The sequence below is a fragment of the Passer domesticus genome, chromosome 9 (assembly GCF_036417665.1).
Source record: "Passer domesticus isolate bPasDom1 chromosome 9, bPasDom1.hap1, whole genome shotgun sequence".
Lineage (NCBI taxonomy): Eukaryota > Metazoa > Chordata > Aves > Passeriformes > Passeridae > Passer > Passer domesticus.
Genome location: NC_087482.1, coordinates 27,654,238 through 27,678,715, shown reverse-complemented (window position 1 = coordinate 27,678,715; position 24,478 = coordinate 27,654,238). Strand labels below are relative to the sequence as shown.

General features: G+C 42.9%; 1 protein-coding gene across 1 annotated transcript in view; it reads right to left on the bottom strand.

Annotated features, from left to right (window-relative positions):
- The window catches only part of VGLL4 (vestigial like family member 4), a 77,235-nt gene extending 57,797 nt beyond the window's left edge, over window positions 1-19,438 (bottom strand). The window contains exons 1-2 of the mRNA XM_064432213.1: window positions 19,316-19,438; window positions 12,035-12,111 (exon numbers count right to left, since the gene is read on the bottom strand). Coding sequence (XP_064288283.1) covers window positions 12,035-12,098 — 64 coding nt within the window. The 5' untranslated portion in view covers window positions 12,099-12,111; window positions 19,316-19,438. The remainder of the gene's footprint in view (window positions 1-12,034; window positions 12,112-19,315) is intronic.
- Window positions 19,439-24,478: the final 5,040 nt, after the last annotated feature.

The following is a 24,478-nucleotide window of genomic DNA, read 5'->3' as shown; positions in this document are numbered from 1 at the left end:
TGAATCTTGGTCTGATCCTGAGCTGCAGCGGGAGCTCTGAAGATTGGGATCAATTAAAATGGTTTATAGTGCCACAGTGAGTGTTAACACAGTAACATACCAGTTAGTAACATACCAGTTAACATAACCAGTTAGTAATATAACCAGTTAGTAACATACCAGTGAGCTCACTGCTGGGCCATGGGAACTTCCCAAAGCTGGTTTCCTGAAGTGCTTTCCAAGCAAAATTGATAATACCCAGCCCATAACTGAGATCAAGCTGGGAGCGGGGGTATTGGTGCCACCAGCATTTGTCAGCTGTTAGTTCATCCCTCAATTTATTATTTTATCCCAACATTGCATGGCACAAACTGCTGTCACTGATTTAAATCACAACAGATTCGGCAGCTCCTTCTCAGAACAGTGACAAACCCAAACCCACAGTCTGAAAAAGCAATTAGGGGCTAAAATATGATTGTAGCAGACCTCAAGAAATGCTGTTGCAGCTCTTAAAGGAACTTTTAAGTTGTCAATTCCTTTCTCCTCAACCTCCAGCTTAATTCCCTATAGAATTCCCAGTTTCCTTCTCATACATTTACTTCAGAAGCACCTGGATATTAAACCTTATAAAATACTTACATATCTAATCTCTTATGAATTATGGGCTAAAACAACGATTTACACCACGGCAAAGAAATTGTGCTGAACGTGCTGGAGCACAGGGCAGCCTTGTCCTTCCTTCAGCCCCATTTTCACCATTTCTCACCGCTTCTTTCACTCACTGTTAGGATTTTCCACCTTTGGAAGAGCAACTCTCAAACTCCAGAGGTACATTTCAGCTAAAGCTGATGACACAAACCTCTAACTGAAACAAAAGTACCTTCCAATTTTTTCTTGCTATTTCAACACAATGCAAAAGAAATTCTCATTAAAAAAAATAAATTAACTGTTGCTTAAAAGCATTAAATACATTAAATGTTTCATTGCATTAATGACAATTTTTGTGCAATCAAAGTAACCTCAGCTGCTCCACAAGTGACACGATGTGGGTTTCCTTAGGGCCACACAAAATCAAGGATGCCAGCTCACATGGAACATTTAATTCAATAGCTGGCCGTGGAATTTAATTCCAGCAATAAGCTGCACACTCATTTGCAGCCTCCAATCTATTACCCACTCACCACTGCCTTCATAATGGCAGGTAGAAAGAAAATTAAAAACAAGACCTCAGAGAACACAGAGTAAATTGAAAGAGACCTTAAAAAAAAATCCTCATTTACAGGATTCTGAAATTTGATGCCACTGAGAAAATTTGAGAAACTGATGTTTCTCAAAGGAAACATCAGTTATTCTACAGCTACCAGAGAAATTATTTATCTTCTCTGTGCTTTAACAATCAAAAGAAGTCACAAGGTAGCATCATTTGCATAAATACTTTCCCCTTACTTCAATGAACATGCAATTTCAGCCAGTTAAAAAGGAAAATTATTCCTTTCCAACTTAATGAAGAACAGGAATCCAAAGAGGAATGGGAAACAAAGAGTTTGTAAAAATATATTTGGAATCCGTCGTGTCAGAAGGAAAAAACTCTATCCCAGCCAAACCCAGGACAGAATCCAATCTGAGAAATAAATAAAAGTTCTTCCACAAATCCTTCTTGAGTACTTTACAGATGTTAATTGGGATTCCTGGAGTGACACCAGAACCTGCTTTAATCAATAACTGCAATTGTGAGGGGAGCACAAGGGCAGGGCTGGGACAGAGCAGTGCAGGGCAGGAGGGAACAGCCACAGGCAGTGCTAAAAATCCACATTTTTCTATTGCCAGCCTTCCTCCTGTTCCTAATTAATATTTGAGCATGACAGAGCAGAAAGTGGCATTGATGGGACTGCATCAGGGTCAGTGGAACAGCTCAAAGTGCCACTGGGCCCTACTCCTGAGAAGGAAAAACAAAAATAAATCTAGGGTAGAGCTGCCAGCTGATCAGCCAGACACAGGCAGGCAAACCTGAGCAGGTGACCACAAAAAAGTGGGAACACATCAGAGTGCAGACAGATAGCAATATTGAAGTTTTATTATAATTTTTATTTAGTTTTATTCAAGATTTTATTACAATACGATACTGCAGTTGTTGCATGGGTTTGCCAGGTTACCTCTGCTCTGCCTATAGATGGATAAATTTAATCTTGGATCAATCAAATGGATCAATTTAATTCTGAAATATCATTTGAAAAATGAAATAAACAACCCAAATTCTTCCTCCTTTCCACAGAAGACAACAGTGCAAAGCCCATTATTGTCCTTCATACCCAAGCGTAGACAAATGATATTCTTAATAAGCTGTGCACCTGTTTTATTCAACAATGAAATCCATATCCATATGCAACATATTAATAAATTATGAATAATGAAATAAAAATATGAATAAAATTCACATTCAACATATTACTAAATTATTGATTGATAATTCTGTTAAGGACTACTATCAGTGTTGATACACTTAAAGCTAAGTAACTATTCAAATATACTTATAAAATTGGGAGTTCATCATTTTGGAATAAAAGAATTAATGGAGGAGGTATAAACATAGCATAAGATTGTATAATTATGGTAAGTACCAGCACTCTGAAATAAATATATTGTGGAAAAATATATCCTGAAAAATATTCTGGAAAAAATATATTCTGGAAAGAATATATATATTCTGAAAAAAATATATGTATTATGAAAAAAATACATATTCTGAAAAAATATATTTATTCTGAAAAATATATATCCTGAAAAAAAAATATCCTGAAAAACATATATATATCCTGAAAAAAATATATATATATCCTGAAAAAAAATATATATGCTGAAAAAAAAATATATATCCTGAAACTATATATATACTGAAAAAATATATATCCTGAAAAAAAAAAATATATATATCCTGAAATTCTCCCAAAGGCAGATCCTTGCACAGTAAGATCACAGATTTCAACACTGCTCAACCTGAACATATTGGAATTCCAGAGCACTGCTGGAAAACCATTACATTGTCTGCTGATGAGGCAAATCTGAGGATAAAAACAATCAATGCCAGAATTTGTAGGCGAGTTCAAATGAGACAGCACAAGTTTGGACATTTATAAAATCCAACCCTACTGCAGGCTAAGCAAGAGGAGCACCAAGGTCCAGAAATGGGCAGAGGGAGCCATGGATGGATGAGCTGGGCACTTTCTGTCAGGAGCCCCAGGAAAGCAAAAAAAGGCAGGAGATGTCCAGGGATGGAGCCACAGCTGGAGCACACAGATGTTCTCACACAAACCAAACACACAACGTGGGCACGACCCAGAAGATAAAGCAGTTACTGCTCCTGGCTCCAGCAAAACCCCAGTGCTTGGGCTGAAATTGCTTCCTTTGAGACAGGAAAACACACTAAGGGCCATTCCTGCCCAAATGGTTAAAATTTCTATTGAACTGTTCAGAATGAAATCTCAGAATTTAGAATATCAGCAATAAATGTGTATCTAAAGCACATTTATTCCAGTGCTATGCCATTATTATCACCCAGTACAACACTGTTGCTGGGGATGCACACAAATACTCTTGGAGGGTTCTGGGGCACCTTTCCATGAATGTGTCATTAAACTTCAAGTCAGAACAGAAAGGGGAAGGAAAAAATCAGAGGAGAGCAATAAATCACTCTTTACTCTTCAATTTGCTGAATAAGAAGCATTTCTCCTTTTAAGCTCACAGATGACAGAATTTTCTGTAGTGACATTGTTTATAGCTGCCCTGCAGATTTGTAGCCAGAGTTCTGCTTTCACAGGGAATTGATTTTTGAGTCAGCAGCAAAAGAGGGGCTGTGAGAAATAGACTTGTGGAGAATTTTTTAAAGTCTGAAAAAAAGACCATAATACATAATATATTGTAATTATGAGTATGTATTCATTTTATTATTTATAAGTATTTATTACGATTACAATATACTGTAATTATAATATGTTGCAACTAAGAGGTAGTTAACTTGTAATTGTGATAGTGTGAATTATAACATCTATATTGTGTCACCCTTCACAGGAGACTAAAAATAGAATAAAAGTTTTTTTTAAATCTCTCAGTTACCCCATTTCAAAGTCAAAAAAAAAAAAAACCAACCAAAAAAACCCACCATCCAACAAGGGGATAAAATAAAAGCAAGTCACTTTGGTGTTTGCTTCTTGGAGAAAAAAATAAGTTTCTCTTCAGGCTGAAGGAAAGCACTGCTGCTTTTTTTCCTTCTTGAACAGCAGAACAAAAGGCAGAAGTCAGTAAAGCAGAGTGTTAATTGACTGTATCCTCTCTTTGTTTCACAAGCCATTCCATCAGGACGCTCACCTTGGGCTGGAAAATCCGTGTGCAGATCCCTCCTCCTCCAGGTCAGGATTTGAATGGCGTACCATAAATAAAGTCTGAGTTCCCAGCCAGGGAAAATGGAAATTCCAAACAGATGCTCATTAACTAAGAGCTTGCATGTTGCCTTTTACAACAGAACTGTAAAATTTCTATGATCATTTCACTAAAGACTGTGTGACTGAACAAGGAGTGAAGGTTACATAGGACCACCTCAATTTTAACTTTTAACTTTTAATTTACAGGCAATTTTAACTGCTGCTGAAAGAACTGGGTTTATAATCTTGAGCCTGGTTTAAGACACACTGTAAGAGGCAAAAAAGGAAGCTGCAAAGTGCTCTATTCCAACTCTTCCAGAGACTTGATAAAGTGCTGAAATAAGTACCTACACATAAAAAAGAGCAGAGAAAGTGGTAAATATGCCAAATGCAAAGTCCTGCTGCACTATTTTAACTCCTTTGCTCTCCCCAGCTCTGCCTCGCTGCTATTTCCAGGAATGTCCTGTGTGCTCTCTGTGCTCCTGAAGCACATCCTGGAAAGCAGCACCTGCCTTTTTCTAGGCAGCCTGCAGTACTTCTAATTAACAAAGAACTTTTTATTTCCTTTCTAAAACCAAATTAAACACGCCAAATAATATGTACCACGGGAAGAATGGCCACACGTCCACTATTCCAGTCTCCATCCCCAGCAGAAACCTCCACAGCCAAACCCTAATTAGGGAACAACTTCCCTGCATTGTTGGGAGCTCAGGCTGTGGCAAACAGGAGTTCTGGTAGAACAGGCAAACCCCAAGGGCAGCGTGTGAGAAATTACAACAATTCAGCAGAAATGACAACCATCCAGCAGCAGAAATGACAACCATTTCTGCCCTGACAAGTCCCGTGTGGGACGTGCCATCCCCTCAGCAGCCAGCTGTGATTTTCAGAGCACCGCTTGGGATCTGATGGCAAATTCCATCCCAGCAAGGAGATTGCTCCTCCTGCACTTGCCAGACAACATTTAGAGAGATAAAGTTTCAGCAAACACCATTTACTGGGAGGTAATGCCAGCAGCCCCCATATTTTATCCCAAATTAACTGCGGAGGGCTGAGGAAGAAAAGCCACAATTGTGAGGCTGCTCAGGAACATCTGGGCTGCCTGAAGGATGCTGTGCCTGTTTACAAACTGCAGGCAGCTGAACTTTTGAAAAATTAATTCCAAAGGAACACGCAGGCCCTTTGTTCCTGCAGGAATTTCCACCCCTCCACTGGCTCTGCTAATGGGGTTCCCCTCACCGAAACACATCGAGGCGCCAGGCAGACAATTGCCCCATTTTCCAGCCTATTTAACACGTTGAAAACATCCTTTTATTTTCCTGCTACAATAAACTCGGAGGGGAAAAAAATAAAAAGGGTGAAACTTTCCGGGGATAAGAATAATTCATTGTTTTTTTAAAACAAAACAAGCCAAGCAAGCAGTTGTCCTATGTAACACTCCTGCTTCCAAGAAAATCCTAAAATTAATGGGATGGCCCTGACAGCGCTCACAGGAAGCTACTCTGTGAGACCCTGAGAGATACAAACAGCTAAAGGTTTTGGAAAGACAAAAAGCACAAGGTCAGAAGTTCAGCCATTCAGATATTTTACTGAAAAACAGCTTTACTGATATTTAAAACAGTGGAGATATTAGTATTTTCTGTGGGGCTCATCAATTTAAAGCAGAACACTCTGCATGTTATTACTCAAAGTTTTATTATTTCAAGCTTTTGGTATTCATACAACATCAGATGATTCAGGCTGCATCTCCAGGATTGAACCACTTCTGTTTTTTCATCACATTATTACTGTGCTGAAACATCACATTTCCATACTTTCTCCCCTTCCATTAAAAAACAAGGATGATTTATGTCACAAATTCCACTCCAAAACCAACTGCACTCCCTCCACCATTGATCAAGCATTACTCACATGACAAACTGATAAATGTACTTTTAACACCTCTCATGGCTGTTAAGGGATTACAAATGTAGATTTTTGCTGACACTGCTCCTTAGAAATCAGAGCTTTTCCTCCAGGAAACTTCAGTTTCTCCTTTGCTGGACAGCACAGATAAGCTCTGACCACAAGCACAGTTGCTAAATCATAAAAACTGTTCCATTACAGAGCTACACATTAATTTCCACAATTAAAGGATCCAGGGTATTAAAGTGAGTTGCAGAGCACCACCAGTCTGATCACAACCCTAATTTTTAAGGGGAATTTTTTGTGTATATCAAATATCTGCCTCTTCTCTGAAGCAACCTGGCAAAAAGACAACCAAATCAATATTTTAATTAGCCATAAAAGAGGAAACAAACATCCATGTGGTGAATCCATCTATATTCATATTAGAAGCTACCCTGGAAAATTCTCACCCTCCCCTCAACCAAAGTCCTGAAGAAGTTGCCAAGCTCTAAATGAAAATTTGTGCTGGGTTGGTTGGTAAGGGACACCCAAGAGCTGACAGACCCTGATTAAAAACCCCCAAACTCTGAAAACACTCAGAAAAACCACACATACAAAATACTGTTAAATTGATTTACAAAACACAGAATAAAGATCTGATTTCAAGTGGTTGTGTTGCCCTCAACCAAGCAGGATTGCAGCAAGCACTGTCCAACAAAACAGAAATCTTCATTACTGGAGGACTCCTGAAGTCACAGAAAGGAAGACTTTTAATAAAAGCATCATATACAACCTTTTCATGGTAAGGTAAATTCTTACTTAGGCTACACTGGGAAAAGCCAAGACAGGGATTTGTTCAGTCTTTGTAATGACTCCCAGGTAAAGGAACAGAGCCAAACACTCTCCAAAGGAATTTTGAAGGACACAAACTTCTTTTAGATGTCAAAGAACTCTAAACATGTTCCATGATGCCCTTAATAAACCAATTTGATTCCCTTCCACCCCTGAAGCAAAAGTTCATGGATGAGCAGCAATACAGAAATTTCTCTTAATTCAGGATCCAAGACCTTTTCCATTTATTTCTTTGTCACAAGATTTGCTATTTTTCACCTACAGGTGCAAATAAACTACAGAGGGCACATCACATGATAAGATTGTGTTCTACTGGAAATCTTTCCTATATTTTGCTACAGAATATTTCCTGTCTTTACACTACAATTCCTCCCAGTTCACTCAGAATGGGATGAAGCTGTGAACAGAAAATACACAAGGATCGGGACATGAAACTGCAATTTCACATCTGTGCAAAAATGCTGCCCTGTTTTTCTGAAGCAGATGAATCTCCAGAAAAAAAGGAAAACAAACAAACAAAAAACCCCAGAACACACAACCAAACTAATGCTGGACAATCACAATCCTCTAAAACCAAACTGCAAATGATCCTTCCAATTCCTTCCAATTCCTCACTTTTAGTCACTCAGGACACCTTCAGCACCTGGGGGATTTTCAGTGCTGATGTAACTGTTCCCACAGAAGGATGGAAGCTCTTTAAAGTGCTGCAAACATTGATTTTAAATCCTGCCTCAGGCTCACTGCCCATAATTTGCCATAAATTTACACAACAAACAGTAGTGGGTGGAAAGTCCTGGTGATGCTGGAAATATTTCATCATTAATATCTTCAACACGAATAACAGCATTCAAGTCTAATTTTGCTACAAATACTGCTTGGTTTTTATTTAAACCAACAACCTTACAGAGCCACCATCTTCTTCAATAGTGCTAAAAAATAATAAATTCTCCTCAACCCAGCCTTGAAGCAGGATCTTTTTTTTGTGATCAGCTATCCAAAATAAATAATAATTGCATATTTATTCATGAGGGGGTGGCAGCAAGCACAAAATTCATGCTCCTAATGAACTCCTGATAGCAGAGAGGAGCAGTAAGAACTGCTTGGTGGCTCTTGTCTACACCAGGATTTTATTACAAAGTGGATTAGGGCAAGGATTTTAAAGCACAATAATTCTTCTGTACTAGAAATAACAACTGTATGATCTGGCTTAATTATTTGAAGTGGATTAAACTAAACCACATAAAAGCAACTGTTGCCAAACAATAACAGTGTTCACAGGCAAGGAGTGTGGAATTGCAGTTCCAGGCTTCCCTGCACACATGTGACTGATGGCACATGTGCAAGGAGCATGGATTCATCAAAGGTAATTTTCTTTTTTTTAATGTAGTTCTCTATCAGTTTTGCAAAACATAAATCAAGGCTCAGCAGGTATGGATTTGGTCCAAAGCATTAAAATGCAAAGTATTGCCCAGGACTTGGTGGTGCCATTCGTGAGCTGCTCCCAAACCTTTCATTTCCTTCTGGAAGTATATTTCTCCTGTTTGCCCACAGCAGACTTTTCACTATATTACCCTAAGAGAGTGAGAAAGACATGGTTTTTCTCATCCTTTACCACATTTTTAAACTGGCCTTGCATATTGCAGGGAAGTGTAAATAAAGTGTTCCTATAAATCCACACACACTGAGTACAAAGTGCTTACAAGAAAACCTACAAGCACAAGCCCTGATCACTGTTTTTCTTCACTGTTCTCTCAAAGTCATGATGATGCATTTAAAAATCTGTTTATGAATGAAAGACCAGTTCCCAAACCCTTTAACCAGATATATTATAAAATATATAATTTTATATATTATATTTTATAATCCTCCTCACTGCTTGAATACTTGCTTAAACCCTACCAGCTCACCCTGTGCTCTTCCAAAAGCAGCCAGACTGAGCCCTGAGCAGATGAGAAATGATGAGAAACCAGAACAAACCCAGAAGAGCAGTGCAGGGAGAGAAGAGTGCCAAGCATCTCACTGGGAGCTGCCAAGATCAAGTTTACAATAAGCACCTTCTGTAAGTTTTAAGGCTGTGATAACAACAAAACCCCAGCACGGGTGCACATCACAGAGATGGTTATTTCTTCTAAACCCCAGCCCTGAAAAGATCCCAGCAAAACCCTCCAGGTGCCATTAACAGGTGAAGTAATTGCACATTACTTATAGCTCCTCATCAGGGCAAACAGATTTTGTATGGCCTTTCTTCAGCTATTGACAAGTCAGAAATTAGTGACCAGCCTTTAACATGTCTGGCTAATCATGACATCATTGCCTGTCTTTTGTTCTGCCTTATTTTGCTTTTTAAAGCACAGCTCCACTGTAGAATAAACCTAAATGAGTGCTTCCACCTCCGTGGCAGGAGTTAAAATCCCAAAGTGCAGTAGCCATTCCTGCTCCACAATTAATCCTTCCCATGACACAGCAGTTAAACAAATGTGGTTCATAAATTTTCATTGCTAACAAGTGCAGGATGATTTCAGCTGGGAGCTGCTGAAATACAGTTTATAGTTGTGAGCTAAACCAGAGATGAGACTGAAAGCAGCACCCAGGGTTAACTCAGCACTGCCCAAGGACCTCCTGCCCAAGATGGAAACTGGGCATCAGCTGGGGGCCATCACTCTGTGCCTCTGCCCTGGGATTTATTCCTCCCTCTTTTCCTTTTCTCTTTGCATTATCATAAATATAACACTTTATTTCAATAATTAAATTGTTCTTATCTCAACCCACAGGTTTTACCCTTTTTTCTGATTCCTCTCCCCATCCCATCAGGGCTGGCAAGTGAGGAGCTGTGTGGCACTTGGTTGCTGGCTGAGGTTAAACTCATTTCTTGAAGTGCTGCTAAGTTGAAAAGTATTTGTTTTAAACAGCTCATGATTTGTATACACAAAGACACTTCAGTATTACTTGGCCCTGCAGTGAGTGCCCATGGAGATAAGAGGATCCTTCACATTTCAAAGCATTAAATTCATAAATATTGGAAATATTGCTGCACTCCTGGTCATTACTGGAATCACTGCAGAATTCTGTTTTAGACAAAGTGTGTGGGGATAGAGAAATACAGACAGCACCACTGCTAGAACCTCACTGAAAGCTCAAGGATGACAGCCAAACTCAAGATTAAAACTAACTCCTTTTTACCCAGAATGAGTTCAAGAATGACAGCTAAATTCAAGATTTAAAACTAACTTCCAAACTAACTTCTTTTTACCCAGAATGAGCTCAAGAGCTGCCACAGAAAGGCACAGGCTCAGAGACAGCCCTGCTCATGCCTTTGCTCCCTGCAGCACTTTGGGGTGTGAGGGAACAGCAGGGCAAGCTGGAGACAGCACAAGTTAGAAGCTGCAGAGTGGCATAAATCTAATTAAGTCTAAGTGGTAAGACTAAAGGAATGTAAATTAGAACCAGATACACATCAGCTCCCTCACATGCAAGTTGCACTGAATCCAGACTTCCTCTGGGTTCCCTAAATCCAGCATTCCTACCCTGTGGAGCTCAAAATCAAACTACAGTCTTAGGCAAGAGTTAACCAAAAAGAATGCATGTAAGCTCAATAAAATTGAGAGCATACACTCAAAATTTACTTTTTAAAATGTAGCCAAAATAAATCCCCCCCAGATCAAAATCATGGTTGAAATCATTTCCTCAAGGAGTTCCACTGCTGTTCATTTTACCAGTAATGGTCAAGAACTGGGGCAAATCAACCAAATCATCCCTCCACAGTGGCACCTCTGGAAACCTGCTGCTCATCCAGCAGCAAAGTGAACATGCAAGAACAGCAAAACCAACATTCCTTACAAAGCAGATTTGCAGCAGCAAACCAATTATTTTATTCAATATTCATTGAATAATTGAATAAAATTTAATTGAATTCATCAAATAATTTTCAAAATTATATACAGAACACAGGGACAAATGAAGAAAAGCTGCATTCACCTTAAAAGGTGATTTATGCACAGAAGTGACTTGCAAAAGCAGTTTGAAATTCAAAACCACCACTTTTCTAGTCAGAAATTCAAAATACCCTTTTTCTCCTGAGGTTGATACCCAAAGTGCACACACTACTCAGAAAGCACCAAGGACATTTCCTACTGAGCATGCAGGGAACAATCTCATGTGTGAACTGGCACTGCAGCTTGGCAGAACTGAAATTATTATTCTAACAAGAGTTAACCCATCTGAAACTCTTACCGTGAATAGCAACAGCAAAAAAATTACCCAAATAATACCAACAATATTACCCAAATAATGGTAATTATTACCCAAATAATGGCAATAATGGCCTCTGAGTATTTAAAAGCCTCTAATTTCCTTTTGCTGGCAGAGAAAGGCAAATGAAGACTCATTACTAATGATAAAAGCCAACCTGAGAGTTTTTATCAAGTGAAATCTGCACAGCCCACTGGTGCCCACCCAGTTATGAGTTCTTAAATGAGATCCAACCAAAATTATCTGGGAGTCTGAGTTCTCAACCTGGCCTGAGTTTGGCAGCAACTCCACCACAACTTTTTGTCTGCTAACAATGCAAATGCTACTGGGAAAAGAGAGGCACCTTGACATGAATTAAACACATTTTAAAATAAATTCATATTTATATTATTCATACATTTATATCTGTATGTATAAGTTATATTTTTTAAATCCAGTCATTCTCTCCTGCCCACTGGCCAATTTAAATGCAAGGTGCTGGGTTTGCACCTGAGGAAAACAACCTCTGAAGGGTTTCCTACACGTCTGTGTGGCCCTGAAGGGAGTTTCCTACACACCTTGGGCTCAGGAGAATTGCAGGCTGGATGAAAGCAGCCTCTAGGCTGCCCCACAGCACAAACACAAAGCAGCTGGGTCCAGTAAGGCAGGGAACTTACGTTTCTCATCGTCAGCATGGACCAGAGATGCTGCTCTGGACAGCACATCCAAGGGAGTCTCCATTCCTCTCTGGATCCTGCAAAATTCAGAACCAAGGTTTCAGAGAGCAAACTGAGCACCCAGAGCACACACACACACCCCAGGCTGACAGGAGCAATAATACACAACAGCAGCATGACAGCAAAAAGCACCCAAAACCCAAGTTTGTGCTGCTCTTTTCTCCTTACAGCAGCACAGCACTGGTGCAAAGTGGCACTGCTGGCACAGGGACATCAATGCTGGCATTGCCTTTCCCAGCCAGCACAGCAGAACAGCAAATTCCCAGGTGCTGGGGCTGCCACACTGCCCACACACGGGCAGCAGGGTTATCTGCTCCTGCTGCAGGGGGTTTGCCTGACAAAGCTCTGCAGAGAGAGAGACAACACCAAAGAGATTGTCCTGCAGTGCAGGGGCAGCTGGCCTGGCTGCCTGCATGGCCAGGGGTGCTTCAGCTCCTCAGGATTCCAGGAACTTCACCTCCACCCCCTCTGCCATGCACAGCCCAAATTTCATCATTTTATTAAGATTTTCTCTATTAGTAAACACATAGATGAACTCTGCATAAGTGAGAAACCACACACAGAACTGGATTTTTTTTTCAGCCATAATCACACCTCAGTAGCTGTTTTTCCCTGGATTTTGCCCATTACAACACACAATTTTAATTTAAAAAATGAATTCCCACCACATTAAAAGCGCCTATTCCAGCACTACACCAAGCAACCAATAAAACTCCCATAAAACCAAGGACTGCATTGCAGCTTCTCAAAGCTTCACATGAATGGCTTCAAAATTAAAAAAAAAGATCTTTCAGTAAGAAATTCCAAAAATATGGAAGGGAAAGAAAGGAAGAGAATAACATGTTGTCAAGATGTTTTTTACTACAAGGCAAACAACTTATATGTGTTTCAAACAAAAAGGCAACAACACACGCAGAACTGTTAAAAAATGGAGAAAGAGGAAAAAAAACCCTGAACAACCAAATTTTGTTGAGGTTTTTCCACAAAAAACTTAGCAAAAATTTCTCTCCTAAGAACTGTTTACTGTAACTTACTTTACAGTATGATCTTAAAAAAAAAAAAAAAAAGGTAGTGGCAACTGCAGAAATCTCGAACACATGTCCAGCATGTACATTGACTTAACAGCAAGCACATGTTTGGGAAGCAATTTCCTTGACTTTGCACTAAAACAATAAACCTCACCATCCTCACTCCCTCTTCCTAAATAAGTCAGACTTCAATCACGGACTTTAAAGCATAAGAGAAAGGATTTTAAAGTATTTGTAAGTTGAAAAAAATGTATTTTTAAGCTTAAAGCTTATATTTTTTAGTTAAATAATGAAATCCAGTAGGATTTCCATAAAGCAAAGCAAGAAGAGGAGACAAATTTGAAATAACCAAGTATATTGAGGATTAAAACATGTTTCTCCCTCCCTGCCAGAATCAGCTTTTGTTCAAGAATATTTTAACCAAACTATAAAGTCAATTCACTCTTTAATTTCAAGTCAATACCTGTGGGAAAGAGGTTTTGGAACACAAGATCTTAGCTTATTTTACTATTTTGTCTTCATTAAACATTTCTTCCTTTCCCACCTGGCCACATCCTCCTCCAAAGCAAAGCAAAGATTTGGGAGAGGGCATTCTCTGAATCCCTTCAGCACCATTCCACTTGCACCCCGATGCTTCATTTCTTTCCTGTTTTCTGTTTTCTTGGACTTTACTGACCCTCTCACACCAACTCCTCTAGCAGAGCTGAAAATCAGTTGGAAAAATGATTTAACTTTGTCTGATCGGGGGATGCAGCTACACCAGACTGAGATAGCTCAGGATTCAGTGCTGAATTCATCCTACACTCCAAAGACAATAACACAGACATTTTTGGTCAAGTCTTTAGGAAAAAAAAAACCAAAAAAAACCCAACCTTTCATAAACACCAATAGAAAATATAGTAAGGGGTCTTATTAAAAAACAAATTAACTAAATTAAGTTTCTTAATGTAGTCTTAACTACATCAATTTTCTTAATATAGTTAAGATTTTTTTGGGCAATTTTGAATGTAGTTTCAATTTTTTTTTTTTGAGCTTTCCAGTAATTTTTAAATAATGGGAGTAGCAGCTGCCCAATCCCTTCCCAGACTGTGCTCCCAGTAAGAATTAACTGGTGACAGAAACCCACACTGGGAGAAGGAAACAGGAACCAAGTCTCCATCCAGTTCAGGAAATTAGACACTTTAAAAACAGCTTGACTAAGAGTGCCTCAATAGAGCTTTGCAGGATTGTGTGTTATTAAAGCTCACATGGTGAGAGAGCTGCTGAGGTGTTCCCTGGCATCAGGGCCGTGTGTTCATTCAGAATCTGCAATTCCCAGGGGGGAATCCCAGATATTCTGGCATTTTGAAACAGAGAACAGAAATGAACTGCAAGGAGCTACACACTGCCAGATTATTTTTCAAACAGTGTTAAATAGCTCTTTATCTCGAAATTAGACTAACAAATCAGTGATTATAGTTCAGGAAAGAAAAACAGGTTGCCCAGGAGAGTGAGAGAGGAGGGATCCTCTCTTAGCTCCAGATTTAAAACTCTGATTTGGTCAGGGCAAGGTCAGACAATGCTTCCTGGAGTGGAGAGCCCAGCCACCCTGGGGGAGCCACGGTTCAGAAAGGAAAGACCAAAAACACTTCCTAGGCTTCCAAGAAATCAAATTTATTAAAAAAAAATAAAAAATATTAAAAACCATGAACACAGAAAACCACACAAAAAACCAAACCAAACATAACAAAACCACCCTGTTAATAAGGAGACCCTTGACCAAATCCAGCTGTTTCTCAGTGGGACACAAACCTGTCTCTGCAGCAGAACCCAGCCTTGAATTTTCACGTGTCCCCCCCAAAGCACAGCTCTCTTTCCTGGTAAGGGAAAGCCAGGAGGAGTGAAACCCAGGATACAACTGCATTTCCCCTGCCTGCAGCTGAGTGAAACCCCCTGGAAACAGTTTACCAAGCAAATCTCACAAATCTCTTTGTAACCAATCTCACTGGTTACAAAGTCTTGACTGCTGGGTTTAGGAGACGGGAACCAAAAGCACTTTTACAAGCGTTTTTATCTATTACTTCAAATATTAGTTTAATATCTTCCAAAGTGCTCTAATTTATCAGTTTCTGCTCCCACTCAGCGCTGCCCTTTTCAGTCCTCTCCCCTACACAGCAGCAAAGAAACATTCTGCAAAACACTAAAGACATAAAATGGGAAATCAGAGATGCCTGACAGACTGACCTAAACTCTGACCCACCTGTCATTTTTTAATGCAACACCAGAAGCACACAATATCCATTAGTGTAAAGAAACAGCACTTCATTTTCCCTCTCCTCCCCTTCATTTTCCCTCTCCTGACATTTTTGCAGGACCCAGAAGCACACAGGGTACTCTCAGCTTTACAAATGCCTGGTAATGTTTTTGGGTTTTTTCTCCTTTTTTTTAATTTTTTTTTCTTTTTTGAAGGCTCTAGGGAAGTGGAAGCTTTAGAAAATGAACAGTTTAGTGTTTTCAGGGATTTATGCAGCACCTTCCAAGCATCAGGAAGGGACAAACCCTGAGGTTGCCTGTTTGAAATTCAGTTCACAGGAGCACCACTCACTCAGCCCAAGCAGAGACAATTATTTAATGCCACCAAAGTTCACAGGGGGAAACGTCAGGGAAGAGCGAGATAAAGAGAAGAACTTTACATTTGATTTTAAAAGGGGGGAGTGGCGAAGGGAGAGGAAGGAAGGAGAAGCAAAGATGACGTTTGGGCAGTGATCTCACACAGAGTTGGGATGGGTCTAGGACAGACCTGAGCTCCAGCCAGGGGCCAAAAGCAAGGCCAAAAGTCGGTGATGAGAACAGGAGTGCAGGCACGACAAAAAGAGAAGGATTTGGATACAATCTGGGTATGGAATCCCAAAGAGAACTCACAATGGTGTGAGAAACAGCTGCTCACTTTGAAAATTTAAAGAGGTTTATTAAACCTTGACAAAAATACCACAAAAGGACTAGATAAGGAAAAATTCACAGTGCTGGCAACCACAGTTGTCAAAGTTTAATAAAGCTTTTTAAATTTTCAAAGTGAGCAGTTTTCTCACAATGTCTGGATTGCAGGGGGACTGACAGAACAGCAGCACACCTGAGGGACACCAAAAGCAGCCGCAGCCACAGCTACACCTGCCAGGAGAGAAAGGCTGACAGAAATCCCTGGTGCTGGAATTCCCATCTGCAGAAATCACCCAGATCAGGCTGGAGGGAGAAGAGCAGCATTAGTAAACAAAGCCCACTAATTACAATGAAAAAGCAATTAATGAGTAACAAGACACTTGAGAAACCATCAAGAGCCGGGTGTAGATAAACACAAGTGCCGGGAAAACAAGATGAATTGAAAAGAGTGGTCCAAAGCAGCTCCCACCAGGGGAGACAGCCCCAAAACTGCCCAAATTCAGACCCAGAAATGCCAAGAAGAAACAGACTCTGCTGATTTCAATGGAAGAGAGTGAAACTGAAGAGAAATCCAAACACAATTGATCAGCACAATCAGTAAATCCACACAGGGAAGGAGGATAAAGCAGAAGTTTGTTGCAAAATAGGTAAATATAATTCATTTTTTTATAACAGGAGGGAGTAAAGCATATTTACCCCATGAATGAGGACAATGATAGGCACATTGTAACCAATCATTTTCTCAAATAGACACAATACATGTAAATTTCTTCAGCTATGCTTGGACCAGAGCTTCTACTTGTGGACAGAAAAACCCTGTGTTGAGATACCCATGTGAAATGTTAAAATGTGAAATGTTAAAATGTGAAATGTTTTAGTGCTCACTTTAGACCATGATTACCAAGCAGCACTGATCATGTCCTATTTACAACTCAACACCTTGGGAGTAACTTCAGCCTATTTGGCTAACCACCACCTTTTTTTTTTTTTTAATGCATTTATCCCCTATTTTGGGGTTTCTTTAAGCCATGCTTGTTATGCATGTGGAAAATGTGTTTGAACAGGCAAATCTTCAACCAGAAACAACGATTTAACTCATCACACAGAAAATTCTAAGCTTAAAGCAGAGCTTTGGTATTTTACCTTGTGCTTTTTGTTGTCCTGTTACATAAATCCCCCTTGACAAAGCAACATTTTAAGAAGCAAGCTATTAGTAATTTTTGAAAGCTAAGAAATTTAAGGTGGGAAAGTCCAAGCTGCCCTTGTCTTGTACCCACAAGATCACTCAGAGCATCCCAGGTGCTACACAATCTGCTGCAAACACATTATGAAATATTGAAGCACAGTAAAGAGAACTGAACCAAAGTTCCCTTTTCCAACAGAAAACTTCCAGGTGTGTCTGCAAACAAACCAAATAACCCCTGCAACGTGGAAATGCCCAGAAAGTTATCAAAGCTGCTCGTGTGTAAATAAGAAAGGATGGTTTGTGATGTGGATGCTCTTAATGAACCAGCCCCAAAGGGCTGTACAGATATTTCCTATCCTATTTTAGTTACCAGGCTAATTTCATAGCAGGCTGTCAGACTCAGCAGCACTCCTGGGTGCTCAGCTCTGGCCCAGCTCCTGCTCTAGGGTGGCTCTAAAAGCTGACCCCATCCCACAGAGGGGTTCCTGAGCAGGGAAGGAAGAGATCCTGCCCCAAAACATCCAGCCCTGCTCCCCACAACGTGCTGGGGGCTCAGCACAACTGCTCCAGCCCAGGCAGCTCACTGGGAAAACGCAAATGTGCAACAGGCAGGCCCAAATTCTACCAAAAATGGGGAAAATGAAATGTGCAACAGGCAGGCCCAAATTCTACCAAAAATGTGGAAAATGAAATGTACAACAGGCAGGCCCAAATTCTACCAGGAGTTAACTGGTCAGATCTGTATCTCACTCGTGAATCAAAGCAGTTCTTGTAACTGAACCCCAAAAGCCTCTTAGCCTGATCCCCAAAAACCAGATCATAACTGTGTATCAATAAGAAGAGATGCAGAGAATTTAAGCAAAACACATTCCACATTAGAAGTCTCACAAGTTCACAGATAGGAAAATACAAACAAAGGGCCTTCAAGTCTGGAGAAGAGCCTTAAGAAGTTTATTATTAAGGCAGGAGAAGCATATTGCTGCCCAGTTTTAGAGAGTTTTGGATCTAAGGGTTCTCAGTAGCACTGACTGCAAAGAGTTTCACTCAGGTTTCCTAAACTGCAGTTTGTTTCTCTGGGAGGAACACTCTTTAAACAACTGTCTGGTCTAAAGTCACAGAAAAACTACTCAGAGACATCATCCTGCCGGAGGAATCCTGGAACTCTTGATCAGCCAAGTCCTTTAATTCGTTGTAATTAAGAAAATTAATTCTTTCTCGTTCCTGATAATCCCGAAGCACCAGCACAGCAGAAAGGAAGCGAGCTGGCTTCGTGGGTTCTCCACTCCAGTGGGAACGGGTGTTAAATTCCCATTCATCCACTCTCAGAAAAGGGATGCACCGGCACCAGCGTGGACAGCTTAACTCAGGGAATTAATTACTGCTGATCCCATCTGGGCAACACGCGGCCAGCGTGACACCACGCTGCTAAAGGCTACAAAAATTCCCTGCCAGCGGAACAGAGAAGATGCAGCGCCAAAAGCCCTCGCAGCGCCCTTGGGACGCGTTCTAGAAGGCTTCACCTCCGCTGCCGATAGGGCACCGGGGATTTTCCCTGCAGGAAATGCCAAAAAATGAAAAAAAAAAAAAGCCAAGCTGCGAGCTCCAGACGGCGGCAGCGCCCCGGTGCTGTCCCGGTGCTGCTGCTGCCGGGGATATCCCCGGGCACGCTCCTGCCGGGCCGGCTCCTCGGGGCTGCTCCGGGAGCGGAGCCTGCCCCGGGCCGGGCCGGAGGATCCCTCCCGGGCAGAGCGGAGCCTGCCCCGGGCCCGGGGAGGCGGCTCCCTCTCCGGACACGAGGAGCGGCTCCCTGCCCGCCTGGATCCCGACAGCGCCGGGAGGTTCCCCGGCCGCCGGCAGCGCCCGGCTCGGCGCGGCTCCCGCGGGGAAAGCCCGGCAGCGCGGAGAGGACGGGCCGGGACAGCCCCGTCCCAGCTCTGTCCCAGCCCCGTCCCAGCTCTATCCCAGCTCTGTCCCTGCCCCGTCCCAGCTCTATCCCAGCTCTGTCCCTGCCCCGTCCCGCCCGCCAGCGCCGCTCCCTCCGCCCCCGCGGCCACCTGTGCCGCTGTCCCCGCGCTGTCCCCGGGCACTCACCGGCGCTCCGGGCGGTGCCGGCAGCGCGGCCGCGGCGCCCCGCGGGCCGGGCCGGGCCGGGCCGAGCCGGGCGGAGGCAGCGGCGGCGGGGCGGGCCCGGAGCAGGCTCGGCACAGCACGGCTCGGCTCAGCCTCAGCCGGCCCCGCTGGCTGCGCGGGCCCGCCGAGGAATCCCAGGAATGAGGGAATTCTGCGGCGAGCAGGTGGGGAGCGCCGCCCGCCCCCATTGGCCGGCCGGCCGTGACGTCAGCGCAATTAGGGTAATGAGGCGCTGGCGTCACATCCTCGCAGGTAGGGAGCGCGCGGGCCCCGCCCCCGGGAGGAGGGACACGGGGCCGCAGGGTCGCGGGTTCGAGCCCCGGGACGGCCGGGAGCGACACCGGGGACAGGAGAGCACGGGCGGGGACAACGCCGCTTCTCTGCCCCCCTGCTCTAACCCTGAACCTTTTCCTTCCCACGCAGGAAAAACTACAGGGAAACAGCACCAAACTGAACCTCCGGGAAAACAACAAGAAACCCTCTCTCAAGAGCAAAGCGCTTTTCAGAAGCAGAAACGCGCGTTCCGAGTCAAAGCGGCTCGGTGTCCCCAGGCGCGAGTGACGAGTTTCAGAGCTGCTGCCAGCGGATGGGGCTCACATCCCCGTCCTCCGCGCGATGTGACGGGAATTGCCGGGAGCAGCTTTCCTGTTTACTGCTCGCTCTGCAGCGGGGTTTCACCGAATCGCTGCTCCCGGCGTGACTCACTCGGGCTGGGAGGAGCTGCCGGCAGCCGGGCTTGGGTGAGAGCGCAGCTGAGCCCTCCCGGTCACCGACGGGCAGGGCCGGAGCTCCCCGGCCCCGCCGCACAAGCCGCAGTGTTCCGTTTCCATCCCTGCCCGCACACCGCGCTGCTGGGCAAGGATGGCGCCCGTTCCCACCGTGCCAGCACAGCCCCGGGCATTCCCATGCCAAGGGTGCCATTTCCAGCAATTCAGGAGCAAGTCCTGCTAAAAGTCTGCCTGTTTTTAGCAATGTTACAAATCAAGCTGTCGGGCAGCTTGTGCATCTCCGGAGCCACTTCTCCAAAGCCAAGGCCGGGTTTCTCCAAGGCGCCCTGAAGAACCTGGGAATGCTGCTCCCAGAAATTATTCCAGAGCAGGAGAGGATGTGGGTCAGTGCTGCAGTGATCTCCTGGTGGCCACACTGACATCAGTCACCAAACAGTCCCAGAACGGGACATTTTATCCTCAAGAGGGTCTGAGGTGGCCTCAGGCAGCTCTTGGAGTGCATTGCAAAGGCAAAGAAAAGGACAATAAATCAACCTGAGCCCCTTGAGGAACCTTGGGGTTTGTGGTGGAACCCAAAAAGAGCACAGGGCAGCAGAAACAGAGAGTGTTTCTATGGAATTCTGCTCAGGGCATTCCTCCCGTGCACCTCCTCCTCCCTTCGCTGTGACAATAAACGCACCGATGAATAAATAAATCAATAAATAAACAAACAAAAGCTGGGATTTGTGCATGAAATGGTGCAGGGAGCAGGGCTGGAGAGCCAGGGCTGTGGGAGGTGCGGGGCAGGGAGCGGCCGGGGTGACCCCACACACCCTGCGCTCGGATTCCTGCAGAGCCCAGACCCGGGAAGGCTCCGTGCTGTCCAGCTCCCACCTAAAAGTCCATCAAAATCATGCTGACACTGAAGTATTTTCATATCCTCGCAAGGACAGGTCATGAGATCTCCGGGCCACCAAAAGCTGGCCAAAAGCACATTCCAAACCTAAATTAAATCCAGATTTAGACTCCACACACTGAGGATATCTAATAGGAACGCTTCAGTTGATAAAACAAATTAAATGCATGTAGCATCAGAACAGCCATGAACATAATTTTATACATGTTGCAAAACCATCTGTAACATGTATAACAATAAAATTTTAAAAATGGCATTGTATTAATAGACTACTGGAGATTATTTTCATTGCCAGCAAGCAAGAAGAAGAGTTTGATGATCTAATATTTGGGGAAAAAAGTAGTCAAAACAGTAATGTAAAACTAGTTTGAGAAAACAAGATACTGGACAAGAAAAACACCATGAAATATGGAAAACAAAACCACAGGCACTGAGAAAAGATCTGAACCAGACATTGGTACATATCACAAGAATTAATTGCTGCAGACTAATTACAAGGCTTTTCAATATGTATCTCTGAGAAGAAAGTCTGCCACTCCTGTTTCTAAGTGCTGGAGGGAAGAAGTGGGAAGGGTTTCTTTGTTTAACCAGACAGAGCTCCTGGGATGAGGAGGAGCTTGAGAAAGGAGAGGTCAAAACAGCTTTTGATCCTTTGCAGCTCCCAGCAGAAGTTTTAGAACAGGATCTTTCTGAAACATCTCAGGAGCCTGAGGAGCATCAGCTGGCTGGGAACAGTGACCCTGAGCATTCCCTACAGACACACTTCCACTGCAGTGAGGTGACAACATCTGTAAAAACCAAAAAAAAAATGAAGTGCAACTTGTTGGGAATCTTGGAAAACAGATCTTAGCACAAAAAACCTTGTTGGGGCTGCTGAACTCAACACATGCTGCTCAGCAGCAAATTCACACATACCCAGCCTTGGGTGATGAGCTGTGTTTTGTTTTGCTTGGGTGGTAAAATTTGGTTTTCATTTAGCAGGAACTTTCTAACCCAATGGTATCAAAGGCTCTTTTCTGACTCAGATATCAGCAAAAATTTACTTTGCTGAAACCCAAAACTCACCAAGATAGCTGAGGGTTTGTGGCTGAACTAAAATAAAAGCTGTGCTTCAGCACCCAGGTGAGGCACCCAAGGTCGGATGCAAATCACTCCTGTTCCAAATGTAATTAAGCACCAAAAATTAATCACATTCTTCATGAAGTATGGCCAATGCAACAGAAGGTTTAACCCCTGTGTGAGGGAGCTGGGACTGTGGCTGGCTGTGGATCTCAGCTGCCCCAGGAACACGTTTTAAGACTTTTTTTGGTTTTTTTTTTCAGTATAGAGGCAGAAAGGTCCTGAAACCAGAGGTCAAATCCCATATTCTAGCAAAGTGCATTCTGCAGGGAGATCCCACGGCCTATCTCTCTAAAAGGGGACTCAGGGGTGACCTTATCACTCCACAGCTCCTGAAAGGTGCCTGTGCTCAGCTGGGGCTGGGCTCCTTCTCCAGCAGCACTGACCCAGAGGACACAGCCTCAAGCTGCACCAAGGGAAATACAGGTTGGATATTAGGAAAAAGTTTTTCACAGAAATAATAATAAAGTTCTGGAATGGCTGCCTGGGGAGGTGGTGCAGTCACCATCCCTGGGTGTGTTTAACAAAGCCTGGATGTGGCACTGGGTGCCAGGGTTGAGTTGAGCTGTTGGGGCTGGGCTGGACTCAGTGATCTTGAAGGTCTCTTCCAACCCAGAAATTCTGTGAAATCTGTAATCCTACAGCCCCTACTCAAGCATTAATCCTGTAATTCTGATTGGAATTGCCTGACATCTGTTCCATGACCAACCAAGAAAATGAAGCATTTCCACTATAGTAAGAGTTGGCTAAAAATGCCCTGGGCAAGTTTCTCCCACCACGTGGCCCCAGCAGTGGCACACCTCACTTTTGGGACAGACTGCAGTGCTCCCCACCACGGGACCCAAACCTGGCCTGCTGAACTATTTCTGAGTGATTTCTAAGAGCAGCAGCAGGGGCAAGGGTTGTGTGGCTTCATTCAACAGTGCAAGTGCAGAGCTGCAAAAAGCTCTGTTTTCCTTAGGTGCACATCTAAGGAAGGAATTTGCCAGCTGGCATCACTGCATGTAAAAAAAAAAGGAATTTATGGAAGTTCTTCCAGTTTCTTACTGCCACCCCATTTTGGTTTTCAAACAGCACCAATACAGACACTTCTTTTCCATCAGCCAGGAATGCCTGAAGTTTCCTGGACTCTGCAGGGAAGCTCAGCGTGGACCAAACTCTGCACAAAGATGATGGAGCTGGTGCCAAAAGCAAACATTTTCTCCATTATTTGTCACAGGTTTAATGAGGCATGACAGTGCTTTGCCATCTCTGTCAGTCCAATTACAGTGCAAGCTTCCATCTATCCACACCTTCTTTCATAAAACAGGTTAATTTTACACCAAGTGACAGCAGCTTTTGGAATCAATCTCAAAGCACGTTTTAGCGCACACAAATTGTGTGGCCTCAGAAGCAAACATCTTTTCAGCAATGAAAAACTCCTAAAATCTGAATCTAAAACTCTTCCTTGCAAAAATCCACATCCAGCTGCACTGCAGCTCAAAGCTGCCTTATATAAAAGCACACCCGAAATTCAAAATACATAAGATCTAATTTTTTTGAAGGTAGTTTATTATTCATTACACCACAATGTGTTAAATTGCAGTAATTCCAGCCAGACAAGTTGATCCAAACTGTAAGTTGATGGAGATGGTTATTTATTACCTGCTTCAAGACAAAGCTTGCCCTCTTCATAATTGTCTGCCCCATCATCCAAGGAAGATGAAAAGAGACAGAATAATTTCACTTGGAGCAGGGTCAGAACAGCAGCATCATCTTCAAGCAAACTTCAGACTCACACAGAACATGAACACCACCAACTCTGCTCTTTCAGAACATTTAACCACAGGTACTTTTTGCTTGCTTTGTTCTAGAAAAGATTTCACCCCATAGAGGTTCCCATAAGATGAAGACAGACAAGATAGCTGAAAAAAATTAGATATTAAAGGAGTGTCAGATTAACAAATTAAAAGCAACCCCTGGCCACAACACACCGGTTTTAATTTGTTAAAGTTTTGTTAAACACTGATAAAAAGACCACAGATGGCTCACAGCAGAACTCCAAATGGCAAGTTTAGTGTAAAGGAAAGGTCAGTACAGTCAGTGATCCACAGCTGAAGGTAAATATGCACAGTAACCTCTTCATTATGCACTTTTTCCTTATGCAGTAAACATCCACACAATAGATTTCACTCCCTATTTCATTTGCATCCTGTCTCTCACACAGGACCAGATCAACTTCAGTCCAAGTGGGATCATGAAAATCACAAACAGGTTGCAGCTCAAGATGAGATGCAAAGTTAATTTCAGAGTTTCCACGTCAATTCATGGTAAGCTAAACCATTTCCATACATTTGCAGGCTGTAAGAAAAGGCTCTTCAGTCACCAGGATTTCTTCCAAAC